General features: G+C 49.5%; 1 protein-coding gene and 1 long non-coding RNA gene across 2 annotated transcripts in view; both read left to right on the top strand.

Annotated features, from left to right (window-relative positions):
- Positions 1-9,813, top strand: part of LOC121081578 (myosin heavy chain, skeletal muscle, adult) — a 31,796-nt gene extending 21,983 nt beyond the window's left edge. Inside the window, exons 19-41 of the mRNA XM_040580743.1 lie at positions 638-725; positions 820-937; positions 1,112-1,235; positions 1,321-1,457; positions 1,559-1,814; positions 2,571-2,813; positions 3,028-3,204; positions 3,292-3,437; positions 3,526-3,616; positions 3,705-4,094; positions 4,252-4,378; positions 4,537-4,655; positions 5,194-5,390; positions 5,691-5,874; positions 5,961-6,126; positions 6,299-6,423; positions 6,580-6,888; positions 6,989-7,192; positions 7,486-7,611; positions 7,706-7,876; positions 7,963-8,067; positions 8,207-8,302; positions 9,534-9,813. Of these exons, the coding sequence (XP_040436677.1) occupies positions 638-725; positions 820-937; positions 1,112-1,235; positions 1,321-1,457; positions 1,559-1,814; positions 2,571-2,813; positions 3,028-3,204; positions 3,292-3,437; positions 3,526-3,616; positions 3,705-4,094; positions 4,252-4,378; positions 4,537-4,655; positions 5,194-5,390; positions 5,691-5,874; positions 5,961-6,126; positions 6,299-6,423; positions 6,580-6,888; positions 6,989-7,192; positions 7,486-7,611; positions 7,706-7,876; positions 7,963-8,067; positions 8,207-8,302; positions 9,534-9,689 (3,855 nt within the window). The 3' untranslated portion in view covers positions 9,690-9,813. The remainder of the gene's footprint in view (positions 1-637; positions 726-819; positions 938-1,111; positions 1,236-1,320; positions 1,458-1,558; positions 1,815-2,570; positions 2,814-3,027; positions 3,205-3,291; positions 3,438-3,525; positions 3,617-3,704; positions 4,095-4,251; positions 4,379-4,536; positions 4,656-5,193; positions 5,391-5,690; positions 5,875-5,960; positions 6,127-6,298; positions 6,424-6,579; positions 6,889-6,988; positions 7,193-7,485; positions 7,612-7,705; positions 7,877-7,962; positions 8,068-8,206; positions 8,303-9,533) is intronic.
- Positions 9,814-11,115: 1,302 nt separating this feature from the next.
- LOC121081663 lies at positions 11,116-15,651 on the top strand. The gene is made up of 3 exons (XR_005825757.1): positions 11,116-11,363; positions 12,264-12,421; positions 15,544-15,651. It is a non-coding gene; the product is annotated as an uncharacterized LOC121081663 (long non-coding RNA).
- The last annotated feature ends 1,560 nt before the right edge of the window (positions 15,652-17,211 follow it).

Consider the following 17,211-nt stretch of genomic DNA (forward strand, 5'->3'; position numbering starts at 1 on the left):
AAGAAAAGGGGTGAGCTAATATTAAATTTGAAAGGGCTATTTTGCATTGATGTAACAGTGGTAAAATTCTTTGGAAACTGCACATCAGATTTTCCAGGATCAACTTCAATTTTTTTAATAAGTTGTGTTCAAAATAAGCATTCAGTGTCCAAAGATCATAAAAATCTAATTCATTGTTTGTTTGTAGAGGGTATTATTTGATCTTCATATTTTTATGATTTGAGTCAGACTGGAAATATAATTTAGCATGTCTGCATTCCTGTGTGGTTGATGTGTTGAGGAATTGAGTAAAAGTCTCCTTTTAAACATTCTCCAATGACATACTTATTTGAAGAAAAGCCCAGTTTTTTTAAACTTAACTAGATTGGCTTTAGAAGGCAACACATGAAAGACCTAAAAATTAATTACTTTGTGTGAAAGCATGAAATCGTGTATTAGTTTCCGCTGGATCAATAGTAACATAGTAGTATTTCAGTCTTAAAAAATGGTACTCAACATCTTCAAATAGAAGAAATATTTGGTTTCTGTGGCTTTACTTAAGTGTTCTGAAATCCAGCTAATTTTGAGAAGTGGTAAAGTCATTGCCATGGGCTTGATAAGCATTGGACATAGGAAACTCACTGACTGGTCCCTCTAGGAAAACTTGAACAAGCTGATGACGAATCTACGGAGCACTCACCCCCATTTTGTCCGTTGCATCATCCCAAATGAAACAAAAACACCTGGTAAGATGCTCAAGCAGAAGGAGAACTCCCTCTGATACATCCCTTCCCCTCTGCAATGGAGACTCTGGCATTCATTTGTGCTCGGAATTTCTAGGTGCCATGGAGCATGAACTGGTACTTCACCAGCTGCGATGCAACGGCGTGCTGGAAGGGATCAGAATTTGTAGGAAAGGTTTCCCCAGCAGAGTCCTCTACGCTGACTTCAAGCAGAGGTAAGAGCACTGCACCTCTCAGCACCATTAAAAGCAATGTTGGTTCGTTCATGTAGGTTTGTGCAGGCTGGACTCTGTTGTCAAAAATAGCTACCTGTGAGCTGGTGGGGCCCAGTAGCTGGTGTGTGTTGCTTGGGGAAAAATAGCCTTGTCTTTCCCTTTCTCCTTCCACAGATACAAGGTGCTTAATGCCAGCGCTATCCCAGAGGGACAGTTCATTGACAGCAAGAAGGCTTCTGAGAAGCTGCTTGGGTCAATCGATGTGGATCACACGCAGTACAAATTTGGCCACACCAAGGTAGAAGCCCTCCTTGACTCACTCACGGCATGTCTGTGCTTTGCTCTGCCTGACAGTGACGGGCTGCAACATTCCCTTTCTCAAGGTCTTCTTCAAAGCTGGGCTGCTGGGACTCCTGGAGGAGATGAGGGATGAGAAGCTGGCACAGCTCATCACCCGCACACAGGCCAGGTGCAGGGGCTTCCTCATGAGAGTGGAGTACCAGAGAATGGTGGAGAGGAGGTAGACATTCCCCAGCTTCACTTAAAGCCCCTGTACCTGGGGGAAACTGTTGGCACTCATCATACTGAAGATATTCAATGTGCGCTTTAATTGTGCTTCAGGGAGTCCATCTTCTGCATCCAGTACAACGTTCGTGCATTCATGAACGTGAAGCACTGGCCCTGGATGAAGCTGTTCTTCAAGATCAAGCCCTTGCTGAAGAGTGCAGAGTCTGAGAAGGAGATGGCCAACATGAAGGAAGAGTTTGAGAAAACCAAGGAAGAGCTTGCCAAGTCTGAGGCAAAGAGGAAGGAGCTGGAGGAGAAAATGGTGAAACTGGTGCAGGAAAAAAACGATCTGCAGCTCCAAGTACAGGCTGTGAGTAACTTCTTTTTTTCACGTGAGGGAAATGATTAAATAAGATCTAACTCTTCTTGCATACTACAGAACTCTCAAATTATACACTAAACTGCCTTAAACATAATTCTAAGTTGAACACCATGTAACTAAAGGTAAAATTCAGGCCACATACTTTCCCCACTCAGTTGCACTATTACAAAGTACAGTGTAAGCTAAAGAAAGACTTTTTAGTCTTAAGGCCTACAGGGACATGTCTCCACATGAGTTCATGACATAAAGTTTCATTATAGACAGTGTCATGTATTTAGTGGAGCAGGGACAATGATTCCATTGACCAACACTCTGCCTTAATGCAGTTGTCAAAATGAGGAGCCTCGTGCCATTTCTCATGGTGTATCTCACCTGAGCCCTGCTCCCAGAAGATACAGATGACCATTACATCCCACGACACTAAAGCTGGCCTTGTACATAAATTTGAATACGGTACATTATAAAATACAGTCACTTTCTAAAGGCAAAAAGGAAAACATGGATAAAATGCAAGTAACCCTCTGACATACCTGAAATAAGCCAGGTGAAATGTAGTGGAGGCACACACTGTATATATTGATGAAAAAGTCAGGAAAAAAGAAACTGATTTAAAGACTTGTTCTAAATTTATAATTCATACTGCAACTGAACAGTAACCTTTTCACAAAAAGTAATCCCAAAAGTCTTACTGATGCACATCTGTTCCTTCAACAATAAGTACCCATTCACATATTTTCCCACCAGGAAGCTGATGCTTTGGCTGATGCTGAGGAAAGGTGTGACCAGCTCATCAAAACCAAGATCCAGCTGGAAGCCAAAGTAAAGGAGGTGACTGAAAGGGCTGAGGATGAGGAGGAAATCAATGCTGAGCTGACAGCCAAGAAGAGGAAACTGGAGGATGAATGTTCAGAGCTCAAGAAAGATATTGATGACCTGGAGTTAACACTGGCCAAGGTCGAGAAGGAAAAGCATGCCACCGAAAACAAGGTACACACATGGGGCTTCATGGAAATGGAACAAGACTCTCAGAGTACGAGCTTGCTACCGTAAGACATGCTGTCTTTGGAGAATTTTGATCTGGGCCTTGTGTGAGCATTGAAAGGATAAACGAAACACCTGGCAAAACACTGCAAAGTGAAAACATCACTGCACCAGTGAACATGTTTTCTAAGCAGTTTTGACACTTACTTCATGTTTGTAGGTGAAAAACCTCACAGAGGAGATGGCAGCCCTGGACGAGACCATTGCCAAGCTGACTAAAGAGAAGAAAGCCCTCCAAGAGGCCCATCAGCAGACACTGGATGACCTGCAGGCAGAGGAGGACAAAGTCAATACGCTGACCAAAGCCAAGATCAAGCTGGAGCAGCAAGTGGACGATGTAAGCACACAGGCATACAGCAAGAGCAGGACAGGTTTAGAGTTATAGAACTGGCTGGCAGCACACTGATGGCCTTGTTCTTCTTAGCTGGAAGGGTCCCTGGAGCAAGAGAAGAAACTGCGCATGGACCTTGAGAGAGCTAAGAGGAAACTCGAAGGAGACCTGAAGCTGGCCCAGGACAGCATCATGGATTTGGAAAATGATAAGCAGCAGCTGGATGAGAAACTGAAGAAGTAAGCGTGGCTGTGGGGCACCAGACTGTGGGGCTGGTGCGCTTGGGGGGTTTTGCTCAGACGCTAACACAGTTTGCTTTGCCCAAAGGAAAGACTTTGAAATCAGCCAGATCCAGAGCAAAATTGAGGATGAGCAGCTCCTGGGCATGCAGTTACAGAAGAAGATCAAGGAGCTGCAGGCAAGTGTCTGGCCCTTCCCCTCTCTCAGCCAGTCTCAGGCCGGGAAGGAGGAGGGCACGGGTGCGAAGGGTGCCTAATGTTCCCTAGGCTCGTATTGAGGAGCTGGAGGAGGAAATTGAGGCAGAGCGAACGTCTCGGGCAAAAGCCGAGAAGCATCGGGCTGACCTGTCGAGGGAGCTAGAGGAGATCAGCGAGCGCCTGGAAGAAGCCGGAGGGGCTACCGCCGCTCAGATTGAGATGAACAAGAAGCGTGAGGCAGAATTTCAGAAGATGCGTCGCGACCTGGAGGAGGCCACGCTGCAGCACGAAGCCACGGCTGCGGCCCTGCGCAAGAAGCACGCGGACAGCACCGCTGAGCTTGGGGAGCAGATCGACAACCTGCAGCGAGTGAAGCAGAAGCTGGAGAAGGAGAAGAGTGAGCTCAAGATGGAGATTGACGACTTGGCCAGTAACATGGAGTCTGTCTCCAAAGCCAAGGTACAGAGTTCCTGTCAGGTTACTTTTCTATGATACATGATTTCGAGCCTTCTGATTATGTTTTGCTCTCACATACTCTTTTCTTGTTTTTCATGATGAGAACAGCAGTCTAGAATTTAGTGATAGTCCTGTTTCCTTGCATGTATTTGATATATAGGCAAACCTGGAGAAGATGTGCCACACTCTGGAAGACCAATTAAGTGAGATTAAGACAAGAGAAGAGGAGCATCAGCGCATGATTAATGACCTCAATACTCAAAGAGCCCGTCTGCAGACAGAAGCAGGTAACACACCCTCACACTTTTCTCAAATGGTAGAACGTGTAACCGATGATGAAAAAGAATGATGTTTTACTCATTTTGGTCTATAGTCTGAAAGCTGGTATACAGAGTTGTAAATACTACAAAGTCTAAAATAAAATTTTATGTATAAAATTTCTCAGGTGAATATTCACGCCAGGTGGAAGAAAAAGATGCTTTGATATCTCAGCTATCCAGAGGCAAGCAGGCATTTACTCAACAGATTGAGGAACTAAAAAGACATTTAGAGGAAGAAATAAAGGTAAAGGTACTTCCTGTAAGGGGTTTAACTTTGGATTCAGATTCCTACTTTCACATAAAATCAGAATGTGTTATCCATGTCATTTTAATTTGCGAGGTCTCCAAACTTGATGGGCAATTTTGCTATCTGACTTCACGGTGTTGGAAGAAAAGCTGAGGAGTACATCAACTCCAAAGTAGATGTTGAGACAGGGAAGGACAACTTTAAGACTTAACTCAGATAAATGATGGCATGGAAAAATATCTTGAGATATATCTGAAAGCCTATTTTTCTTAATTTCTCTAATTGAACCTGCAACTTTAGTATATATTTACAAAGATTCAATCAATACCAGCTTCATACATGTCATTTAGAGTTTTCCCATCACATTTGCTGAATGATTGAAACAATAAGAAATCTTAGAATCTAGGATCGATGTACCTTTTTACCTTGGACTGACTTTAAATGTCAGATTCAAAAAATTCTCAACAACTTCTCCTAAGTTAACATTCTATTGTCTCACAGGTAATTCATTGTCCCAATCCCAATATCCATCCAGGCCAAGAACGCGCTGGCCCACGCCTTGCAGTCTGCTCGCCACGACTGTGACCTGCTGCGGGAGCAATACGAGGAGGAGCAGGAAGCCAAGGGGGAGCTGCAGCGCGCCCTGTCCAAGGCCAACAGCGAAGTGGCCCAGTGGAGAACCAAATACGAGACGGACGCTATTCAGCGCACAGAGGAGCTGGAGGAGGCCAAGTATGTAGTGAAAATGTGTAAAGAAGCAAAAGGGTACTGAGATTTCCAAGGTGACATTGAAAGAGAACACACAGGGATATTCTGAGGAACAAGTCATGGCTTTGCTTTAGGGGAGGGTAACAAAAGGTGGGAAAATTTATCCTATAGAAGGTTTAATGGTTTGGTAAGGAAAAAGCTAAAAACATCACAAATGAAGCCATCACCCTCTGTGACTGCAGACTACAAAACGATTAAGCACACTTTTGTGAAAAGCACACTGGTTCCTGTCTGCTAACTGTGAGTTGTGCTTACATTTCCCAGGAAGAAGCTGGCCCAGCGCCTGCAGGAAGCAGAGGAACACGTTGAAGCTGTGAATGCCAAATGTGCCTCCCTGGAGAAGACAAAGCAGAGGCTGCAGAATGAAGTGGAGGACCTGATGATTGACGTGGAGCGATCAAATGCTGCCTGCGCAGCTCTGGATAAGAAGCAGAAGAACTTTGACAAGGTCTTGTGGGCTCCAGCCCTGGGGTTCCTGGGCAGAGCGTCCCCTCCCGATTGCCACATCCACGCTCACGTGCCGTTTCCCTTCAGATCCTGGCAGAATGGAAGCAGAAGTATGAGGAAACGCAGGCTGAGCTGGAGGCCTCCCAGAAGGAGTCTCGCTCCCTCAGCACGGAGCTGTTTAAGATGAAGAATGCCTACGAGGAGTCCCTGGACCACCTGGAAACGCTGAAGCGTGAGAACAAGAACTTGCAGCGTAAGTCCCTGGCCCTCTGCTCCTGGCTGGCCTTTCCCACTGCCCACCACCACCCACCGCTCCACAGGGGTCTGTGCCTGCGTGTCTGCAAAGATGCCCGTCACCTTGGTGCGGCAGGGCCCTTCCTGTTCTGCTCCGTGCCTGACCGTGCCGTTGGCCTTTGCTCCCACAGAGGAGATCGCTGACCTCTCAGAGCAGATTGCAGAGGGAGGCAAGGCCATTCATGAGCTGGAGAAAGCCAAGAAGCAGATTGAGCAGGAGAAATCTGAACTCCAGGCCTCGCTGGAGGAAGCTGAGGTACACATGGTGTTAACAAAAGGTGTCCGGACTGTAAGTGTGGGAGTAGTGATTTGCAGAGACAGCAGGAAAGAAGCCTAGATTTCAGGAAGTACTGCATAAGAGATAGGTTTGAAAGGAAGCAGTAGAAATCATTATTCCTGCTGATTTGTCCAGGCCGCCCTTGAACATGAAGAGGGGAAGATCCTGCGCCTCCAGCTTGAGCTCAACCAGGTGAAGTCTGAGATTGACAGGAAGATAGCAGAGAAAGATGAGGAGATTGACCAGATGAAGAGGAACCACCTCAGGATTGTGGAGTCCTTGCAGAGCAGCCTGGACGCTGAGATCAGGAGCAGGAATGAGGCCCTGCGGCTGAAGAAGAAGATGGAGGGAGACCTGAATGAAATGGAGATCCAGCTGAGCCATGCCAACCGCGTGGCTGCAGAGGCACAAAAGAACCTGAGAAACACGCAGGCTGTGCTCAAGGTCCGTTCAGCAAAGCGACAGGGAGAGAAATGACGTCCCTGACAATTCTGGTGCCCAAGAACACGCTGCCACCTTACCATTTCTCTTGTCCTTTTTGCAGGATACCCAGATACACTTGGATGATGCTCTGAGGACGCAGGAGGACCTGAAGGAGCAGGTGGCCATGGTGGAGCGCCGAGCAAACCTGCTGCAGGCTGAAATTGAGGAGCTACGGGCAGCCCTGGAGCAGACGGAGCGGTCAAGGAAGGTGGCTGAGCAGGAACTGATGGATGCAAGTGAGCGTGTACAGCTCCTCCATACCCAGGTATGGGCACGGTGCAATAGCAGTTGTGCTGGTACTGAACATACATGGAAGGCTACTATATTCCAGAGGATAGGCAGTACTAGAATGATCGAATGATCTCTGTACTGCTGTCCACAAGGCAAAGCATGCAGAGAGCCCATCCCCTGAACCCACTACTGACACTTCCTAGAGAACCATTTTAGAAAGTATTCCAGTGTCTGAACTGCAAGCTTGAATAGGGGAAACTTGGCTCAGGCTGTAGGTTTGGTATCGCAGGCTTTACGATAAAAATCTCACCATCTCTCTTTGCACAGAACACCAGCTTGATCAACACCAAGAAGAAGCTGGAGACAGACATTGCCCAAATCCAGAGTGAAATGGAGGATACGATCCAGGAAGCCCGCAATGCTGAAGAGAAGGCCAAGAAGGCCATCACAGATGTGAGTTGGGGGCTCCCTTCTGTGCCCATGGTGGGCGTATTTTCCTTCACATGGTCTCCAGCCCACAATGGCTTTGACCCTTTGCTCTCATCAGGCAGCCATGATGGCAGAAGAGCTGAAGAAGGAGCAGGACACCAGCGCCCACCTGGAGAGGATGAAGAAGAACCTGGACCAGACGGTGAAGGACCTGCAGCACCGTCTGGATGAGGCCGAGCAGCTGGCTCTGAAGGGAGGCAAGAAGCAAATCCAGAAGCTGGAGGCCAGAGTGCGTGGGGCTTTTCTTTGTGCATGAGTGAGCACGCCACGTTAGCAGCCAGCAGGGAAGCTCCAAAGATGGGCTTCTCGTTGCAGGTGCGGGAGCTGGAAGGGGAGGTTGATGCTGAGCAGAAGCGCAGCACTGAAGCCGTGAAGGGCATGCGCAAGTACGAGAGGAGGGTGAAGGAGCTGACCTACCAGGTAAGGCAGGAGGCCTCCTTGGCCTCACACACCCTCTCCCAGGAAGCAAAAATTTTTGCACTTGGTTGTCAAGGGAAATTGTTAACTCACATGGTGGGAAAACTGATTCACGCTCTTTCCTGCTTTCCAACCACTCCAGTCTGAGGAGGACCGGAAGAATATTCTCAGGCTGCAGGATCTGGTGGACAAGCTGCAAATGAAGGTGAAATCCTACAAGAGACAAGCTGAGGAGGCTGTAAGTGTTGCTTGTAGTGGTAACAAGCATTACTTTCTGAGGATGGACATAAATGTGGGAAATGTATATGAATGTTTTGGGAAGTATAGAAACTGATGAACGATGATGGACTCAAAGTGGAGAGAAAGATTGGTCAGTCATCTGGAAATGGTTTCTTGTGCCTGCAACAAAGTTATTCTAAATCTTGTAGCTTGTAGGGAGTGGTTATACATGAGAAATGTAATGACTCTAGGAACTTATTCCTGAGAGTATGGTTGACATTTCTTTCTTTTGGTCATGCTTCTGATAGGAATAAACCAAGCCATGTCCCGCAATTATTTTTTTTTTTATATATAGGAGGACAGATGGACTGATATGGCTTACAACAAGCCTGTCTGCTGATAATATTTTGAGACAGGGTCCTTCCTGCATAGACCAGTATAGTCAGGTTTTGCTGTCCTATGTTGAGTGAATGATATGTGAGAGAGGCATGTATGGGTTCTGACTGACTCATCTCCTCTAGATTCTTCACCTTATATCAGAAAGTGCAGACTCAGGACATTGAGCCACAAGAGGATACCGAGATACTTAGCTCATCTGCTGAACTGGAAATGTTTCAATTTCTTCTGCAAAGCAATGTTTTTCATAAGACAAACTTACGATATATATGACTGCACACAGTGGCTGGAAGAGGAGGGTGGATTGTGGTGGGTGTTGTACAGCTAAAGAAGAAGAAGTGGAATTACCTAACGGTGCTGTCATAGTGGACATGAGAAAAGAAGGAGAATCTGTACTCACCAAGTGGGGAGTGGCAGGAAGGGCCAGATAATTCCTCCCAGATAATAGCATACAAACTCAGCTTCAGGGAGTATACATGTTCTTTCTTGGTGCTGCTGCTCTTTCTTTAGTCCCAGCCTTTGAGTATAAGGAATAACACACTACAGCCTAAACAGCTTTTTCTCAACAGCTAAAATCAGAAACTGCTGTGTTGTCCATCTCCTTTTGCACATTCCAGAGGGCAGAACAGGAATAACAATCCAAAAGCTGTTGTTAGTTGGTTAGGATGGATTAGTCTAAACATGAAAGGATGAGGAGGTGTGTGTGAGGCTTCTGGGCCAGCAGTAGTAGGTGGGAGATAGGAGTTCAGTGCCCTCCCCTGGGGAACAGCTACAGCCCCGCAAGGCCGAGAGGTGCAGGTGGAGTGAAACCCTTGCCCTGGGCTCCTCACCACCAACTCCCTCTCCCCACACAGGAGGAACTGTCCAATGTCAACCTCTCCAAGTTCCGCAAGATCCAGCACGAGCTGGAGGAAGCCGAGGAGCGGGCTGACATTGCAGAGTCGCAGGTCAACAAGCTCCGAGCGAAGAGCCGCGAGTTTCATGGCAAGAAGATAGCAGAGGAGGAGTGAGGATGTCATGAGTCAGCAAAGTGACCCGAGGGCTGCACAAAATGTGAACTTCTTGGTCTCTTTCTTCTGTAATTAGTCTTTGTACCCACCTCAATGTCTAGAGAATAAAGACCGTAGTTTGCTCGCACACATGCTATGAACAGTGCCTTCTTTGGTTTTTTTTCTGACCAAGCTTGGGATACCACATCGCACAAGTTTTCTTATTTTTCCTGGCTGGGGGAAGAGAGAAGCTAATGCAAACTCTGGATTGAGATCCCACAAGCTTAGAGGCCGGCCATTCCTGGGGAGACCCTGATAGTCCTACTGTGCCCTCTTCCATCTCTGGCAGCTCCTTGCCCTGCTCCTGCCCTCACATCCTCTGCATGCTTCTCCCATTGTCTTTTCAGCAGAGTTGACTTCCCGTGTGAGAGGCAAGGGAGGATGATCCCTTTTCTTTTTCCTTTCCCTGCTTTTGCTTGTGATCCTGGCAGTCACAAACCCTAAACATCAGTCTCTGAGTGAGTTATCAGTAGTTACAGTGCACTGCACCGTGAAGGACTGTCAGTTCCTTGGCAGAGATGATTTTTGGCACAGAAAATGCAGTTATGACACATTGATAGCACCCCTAATTTGTGCCATCTCTCTCACCCTAGATTCCCTCAGCTGCTGCTGCCACCACCTGCTTCTAGTTTCTCTGCAGCGGACAAATGCTGAGCCCTGCCTGCGGCCACGTGCTGGAAGGGCTGCCCCTTAGAGCCCATTTCTCACACACCGCGTGGCACCAACACTCCTCAACACATCACCTCAAAGGTCAGCCTTGTCACCTCTCGCACAGGAGCCTGCACGTGGTGTTGCCTCAGGCAAGAGAAAAGAAGAGAAGGGATGGCTGCACCCCTCCATTCCTTCCTCACGTACCTGCACCTCACACGTCACTTTTGGCCTACCTACAGCTTGAACAGACAATATATTTTTGGGAAGGGCATGAGGGAAGAAGGTGTGTGTGGGGAATAGTCAAACACTTTTTCCTTCATTCAGACCCTGATCTGAACAGCAGAGGCACAGTGGGCACGTGCAGCTGTGAAGTCTCATGTGCTCTACCAGCTGCCTCAGCTGGATTACTCTGATGCATTAAGCCTTGCCTCTAGTTTGGACGAAAGACACGTGGCCAGCGCCAAGGTATGTTAAAGATAAACCCGCAGATGTTTGCCTAAGCTGATTTTTTTCACAGAAACAACATCTCTTGGCTTCCAAGAGTAACATCTGTCCCGTATTTTCAGGGAGACCACACAGCCTTGGAGGATTTTCTCAGACACCTCAAATACTACAGGGCTGTGCATGCAGTGAATCAGGCACAGGTTAGCGCTAACTGGGGGCTAATAAACTAATTGGAAATCCTCTCAGCAATTTCAACTTACACAATTGCTTCCACTGTTGCAGCTCTGCCCGGGTGTGAAGCGTTTGCTGTCAGTCACCCCAGCTGAACCCAGGCTCCAGGAGCTCTTGATGCAGATCGATGTGGAGTGAATGAGAACCACATTAGAAGCAGCTGAGGAGTGATGTGCAGCTGGCACTAAAAGGAAACCAGAAGACAACTCAGGAGCAGAGCCCAGGGTGTATATTGATGTTGAAAGCTCGTGACAGCCCTCAGCTTTCCACCTCTGTCTACCGTACAAGCGCTAGTATTCAAAAGGAGAGGTGGGTCCTCCACAGAGCATTGCACAAGTCCACAGGGATGGGAGTGGGGCTAGTGTTGTGGGCTGAAGGGACACAGGCTCTGCAGGAAAGATTGTGCCCAAGCCTGAGGCAGGGAGCCCCTGAATGCTTTCCACTTTGGTTTGCTTACAATATTTTCAAGGGGAGCTCCTTGGGGTGATGGGAAATGGTAAGGACTGGCACTGTCTGCTTGGTCTAAGCTTGCAGAAGTCAGTGCCAGAGGCTTTGTCTCCTGATAGATGCTCACGCTGCTGGGAAGTTGCAACTGACAGCTCCATGGCTGTACGCCTGTGACAGCAATATCCAAAGGGCTCTCACCTTACCTGGCTCCCAAGTGCAGCCTCACCAGCACATGAGCTCTCACAAGGATGTCCAGCCTGCTTCCAGTGTCGCTGGCGAGCATTGCCGAGCAGAACCTCTGTCAGTGCTGTCTGAAGAGAGCAATGGGAGAGGGTTCTGTAGGAGCAGACCTCAGTTTTCAATCACAAGGACCTTAAGAAAGCCACCCAACACCCTGCAGTTATGCCAGACTAGTCCTCTCTTCTCATGACACTGCACAACTTTTCCCCATGGCTCCGTAGCAGACTCTCCATCCTTGTTTATCCCTCCTCACCCGCTGCAGTATTTCTCCTTGCTGAACAGTGTTCCCCCACAGCCAGGGTCTCTCGCAGTGAACCTTGCCTCCCCAAACTCACCTAGGAGCTGACTGCTCCTCTTGGGTGGCTTGAGAATCTCTGGCTCCACTTCCTTCAGGTGTTTTCAAAGCTTCAGGTGGGGCTGGGTAAAGTCTAGGTGGCACACAACATCCACGAGTATCCCTGTTAGCTGTAATGGCTTGTACATGCTTAAGCCTCTGAGGCTCTCTGAAACCCTGTTTTACAGGCCCTGCACCATCCTTTGCCTCACAATGCCTCCAGCATGGAAGCTTGAGGATGTGTCATCAGAATGAAGGAATGCAGCCAGCAAAGCCAGGCCTAAGGAAGAGAGAAGGTGGTGCACATGAAGAAGAGTAAGCAGGATGATGGCTCCTGGCCACACTGGTGAGTGTGACATCTGGGGATAGTCTCTTTGATGATTTGTACAAAACCACCGTCACAGAGCATTGGTGGGAAAGGAGAGGCAAAGCACTGAAGAAGCAGCTCTCGCATCACGGGTATAACTGTGCCTGACTAGCCTGCCATAGCCTTCTTTAGGCTGTGGTTTGCAAAGGCAACTGTTTCTTCTGCGAGCCTCCTGCGTGTTTCACTTGTGCGCAGTTACACATCCCCTGGCATCGCTCTGGCTCTCGAGGATGTGCTTGCAAATAAAGCAGGCAGCCGTGTGCCCAAAGCTCGGGGACAGGTGCACACCCTCAGGCAGGACTTGCCGTAAGCACGTCTGGGCAGCGCTGAGGGGACTGAGGCCTGGCCTTGCGCCCCCGGCAAATGCACAGCTCCCTCCTGGGCTCTGACGTCCCACCAAATCACCCACCAGCCTTCACGAGGGTCGTGCCCCGAGGAGGAGACAAGGCCACAGAGAGCTGTGGAGGTGGCCCATGCCAAGAGGATCAGCCCGTCATTTGTCTCCCTTCATCCTCGGTGTCAAAAGCTCAAAATAGCCCCGCTCTTGCAAGGCTCCTGTGCGGGGTCACGCCTGTTGGTGTGGATGATACGCTTCCACTAATAGCACTCGAAGACATTCCTCAGCGGGTAGGTTGCCTTCTATATCTCAGCACGACGTGCTGCCATGTAGGAGCTGGACAACTGGGTTGTGTCCTAAGACGGCAGATACTATTCTTACCGCAGAGGGACTTGCTCCAGCACAGCTCCTTTCCCAGCCGCAATGCTAAAGATCAGAAGCAGGCCTGATTGTGCTCTCCCCGGTAAGAATATAAATCAAAGCGGCCCCTCTGCAGTCGGTGCAATGAGGCTGTGCTAGACCAGCACCCGGGTGCTCGCCGTGCCCTCCTGGGACGTGCTGTGCCCCAGGGAACACAGCAGCCGCCCAGGTGCTTCCAGCGGCCATTTGGGGCTCAGCTTGGGGCACGTGGGACGTCACTTCCCCTGTAAAACAGCGAACGAAAAAGGCAGGGTGTGCTGCAGCTCTGAAAGTGCCTGATTTTACAACGGCCTCCCCTTGAGTCCGTGCCTGGCTGAGAACGCAGACAGAAGCAGGGCTTGCGCCAGGGTTCAGCAGCACTGCAGAAGCCGCGGCCTTTGCTCAGGCTGCGCTTTCACAGCCTCACTGAGGGCAGATAGTAGGGCTGTACAGCACGGACACCTCAAGGGCCACTGGAGCCTCGGGGCTACAAGAGAGCCCCTGGCCAGGCTGGTGGCTATCTCACGATGGCTATGGAGACCCATCTCTGCCTGCAGCCTGACCCCCTTAGCCCTTCAGAGAGCTCAGTGCAGCCGGCGTCGCTGCCTGGTTCTGTCACCACAGACATCAGGCAGAGGGAAGCAAGGCCCAGAGCCATCGGCCGGCACAGCGGCTGTGCCTTTTGCCGCGTCACTCGGACACAAGTTCAGAGGACACAGGCCCCATCAGCCTTATCCTCCGCTTGTGTCTCGCCACTTGACTCTCAAGGGACCGGCAAGATCTCATAGGGACCCTTGGCAGAACAGCGATGGCGTTATTAGCAGGGGTCAGGTGCAGCGGGCACAGGCCGCAGGGCTCCAGCCGGCTCCTGTCAGTCACAGGGAGCTCAGCCCGGCAGCAGCTGCCTGGGCCCGCGGCTCAGGGCACCCATTGCCACGGGGTGTCAGCATGGCGCCGTCAGGGCGGCCCTTCCTCGGGTGGCTGCTCTGCTACAGACCAGCAGCTAGGTCTCACTCACAAATGGTGCTGCTGCAGCTGCTGAAACTTCCTGGCCCACGTATTACGATCAAATTGCACCAAACGAGTTAGAGTCCCACCCGGCGGGTCTGCCAGTCCCCGTGTTCCCCACTGGAACAGAACAAAGGCAGGTGGAATGGGCCAAGGAAGGCCTGGAGATGTTAGGTCACCAGTGCCGAAAGAAAAGACCCTGAGCTGACAGAAGCAGCCCCTGACACTTGACAGGTCATCATGCAGGGCCCTATTTTTGCTGGGCCCTCTGCCCACAAAGGCACCACAGAGGTGCTCAAAGCGTGTGATTTCCAGGAGGACATCACGCAGCATCAATGGCCATGCCAACTCCACCACACGCGTGGTAGAGCAGCCTGAGGAGAGTGATACAGCCGCTCTTTTGACAGCTGCGACCTGGCTGAGGCTTCATAGGCAGGTACCAGGAGAGCTGGGCCACCCTCACTCAGCGCAGGATGGCCATGCGAGATCCAGCCTCCACAGATGAGGCTCTAGGCCAGCAAGGGTGACAAAGAAAGCCCTTTGCAGCCTGAGGTGTAGAGGAGTCGTTCCCATAGCCTACCTTTATGCTGTCTCAAAAGACAACACCCCCCCCCCAATATTCTGCCCCATGAAGTGGATATGACAATGGCCCTGTGGGCCCAGGCAAAGCCCACCTAGACCTTCACTGTTCAAACGCAGAAGCAGAGCGGGGCTCCAGTGGGAAGAAGCCCTGCTCCTCATCTCCCTTGCCGCTCTCTCCTGTCCTGAGGTTCCCTCGTGCAGAGGAAGCCTGGGGTTGGGGCGAGAGCGGTCACACATCACGTTCCCCTTTCCCTCTGGGGTATGGCAGCAGGACAAGCTCGCTCAGAGACAGGGCTGCTGTGAGAGGCAGGTTCAGTCAGCAGCACACACTTGAAACAGGCTCAACCTCCCATAGTGAGTAGAGCGGCATGATAGGGGAAGATGGCTGAGGCAGGACAGTGAGCGCTGAGGACCTGGTTCGTGGGCTAAGTGGTGGGAGTCCCAAGCGCTGAATGCCTGTCTGAGGTAGGAGCACATTAGATGGGCCCCTGGCATGCAAGGTGTGGGACAAGAGGGAGGTTTGCTTCAATAGCATTTTCCTGTTTCACACTTGGTATTAATAAAGACATGCTCAAAGGCTCCCCGTGCAATTAATGCTGATTGCATCGTGGCGGCATGCGTGGGCCCCAGGTGAGGAAGGGGCCGCGCAACAGCCACCCCCAATATCCCAAAGGGGATGGTCCAGCCTGGGAGCTTCTCTGCAGCCGAGGCTACAGGTGCAGAAGTGCCCTCGGGTTGCAGTGCCTTAAGACCCTCTCCTCCCTCTTGCTGACAGGGGTGAAGCCTCCTCTCTGCTTCTGCCCTGGCACATGGCAACGAGCTATCCATGGCTGCAGGAAAAGGGGACTTTGGAAGGTCGGGGACAGATACTTGCCTTATTGAGGTGAGCTGTGCTTCATGGCCTTGGCTCTGTGGATCCCCTCCCCAAGGAGGAGTCTGTGGCTGGAATGTGACATTTCCTTTGTGATCCAGCTGCTGAGGCTGTCCCAGCAGCACGAGCCTGCCAGGGACCTGGGTCTCCAGGGCCAAGAACCTCTGTGATAAAATACAAGATGATCAGTGAGAAATGCTTGGGCATCCTGTCCTGGGATTTCTGCTGGCTTTTAAAGCAGACATACTCGGTGTCGTTCTTGGTAACTGCACCTTATAGCTGTCACAGGAGCTGCTATTTGAACTGCACCATGATGATCCTGACCACCTGATGTGGTTACCTCACATGGTTGGTCCAGTGCAGGCTTTGTGAAAGGCCTGAGAGTTTGTGGGAGAGGGGCACCCAAGCACTTTGGCAGGGCGAAATGGCATCAGGATTAGAAGTAGCTCAGGAAAACTGGAGAAAGTGTCTCAAACTGTCGGAAGGAAACTTAATGAAGAGAAACAAAGTACTTCTGGGAAGGTTAGAAGAGACAGAAAAGTGCATGGTTTATGGCAGTTGAACTCAGGAGGAAAGGAAGTGCGGACTGTAACATATCACAAGTTAACACTGGGGACAAAAAGGGCCTTTTGTATATTTTTGAAGGTTTCTAGGCGATTTTTTCCTCTGTGGTGTTGTTTGGATGTTACGGCTGCAGACGTAGAAAGTTTGTCTAGTAGGAAACAATTCACATTTCAGTGGGTTGGACTGCTAATTATGTGAATAAGGAAAACAGTATCTTGACTTTGTAAAATATATTTTGAGGAAAACAAAATCATAAAAATATTTACCATAGATTAGAAACATCTTAAGTATGTGTTCTGCCTTACTTGAAAAGTATCATATTCCTCAGGATTTTAAACTCTCGTCACTATTATAGGATGGTTTGTTGCGTAGGTTTTTTTAGAATCCTGTCAGCTTGCTCTAACTTTCAGTCTGAACTAATCCTCTCTGTGGGGTTATGCTTGTCCTAAAGCCATCTTTAGATAGATTACTCTAGCCCTACATACTGTCTTGTGCTTGAATTACAGTGCAGCTTTATTGAGGATCCCGTATATTACAGTATTAGGATACATGTAGAACACTGGTGAGAAACACAAGTTTTCTTTTTCTTGACTTGCGGTTATCTGCTCTGTGTGGAGGTCAGGGGTTGCTTTGCAGTGATGGACTATTTTTAGAGCTAAGCTGTCTGTCATCTGATAACTACTGGTGCAAAGGTCCCTGATGGTCCATAATGGCCATAAAGAAAGACCTCTCGGAGAACGGTTTAAAATAGATGCGGTTAATGGGCTCAGATAGAGCTTCTGTCCTACATGACCGGCAGAGGACTGGCAGGGGATCTCTGGAGCTCAAAAGCAGTGCTCCGGCAATAGTAGCACAAGTGGTTGAAAACATTTCCTGTCAGATGCTCTTTGTCCATAAAGTAAAATTCAACAGTTCACACTGTGAGCTCCCCATTGCACTCCAGGCAAGGAGGAAATTGCCCAGCACCCGCACTTTGCAGCTCAGGTCTCACGACAGTGCTCTTACACC

Source organism: Falco naumanni, chromosome 1 (genome assembly GCF_017639655.2).
Source record: "Falco naumanni isolate bFalNau1 chromosome 1, bFalNau1.pat, whole genome shotgun sequence".
Taxonomy (NCBI): Eukaryota; Metazoa; Chordata; class Aves; order Falconiformes; family Falconidae; genus Falco; species Falco naumanni.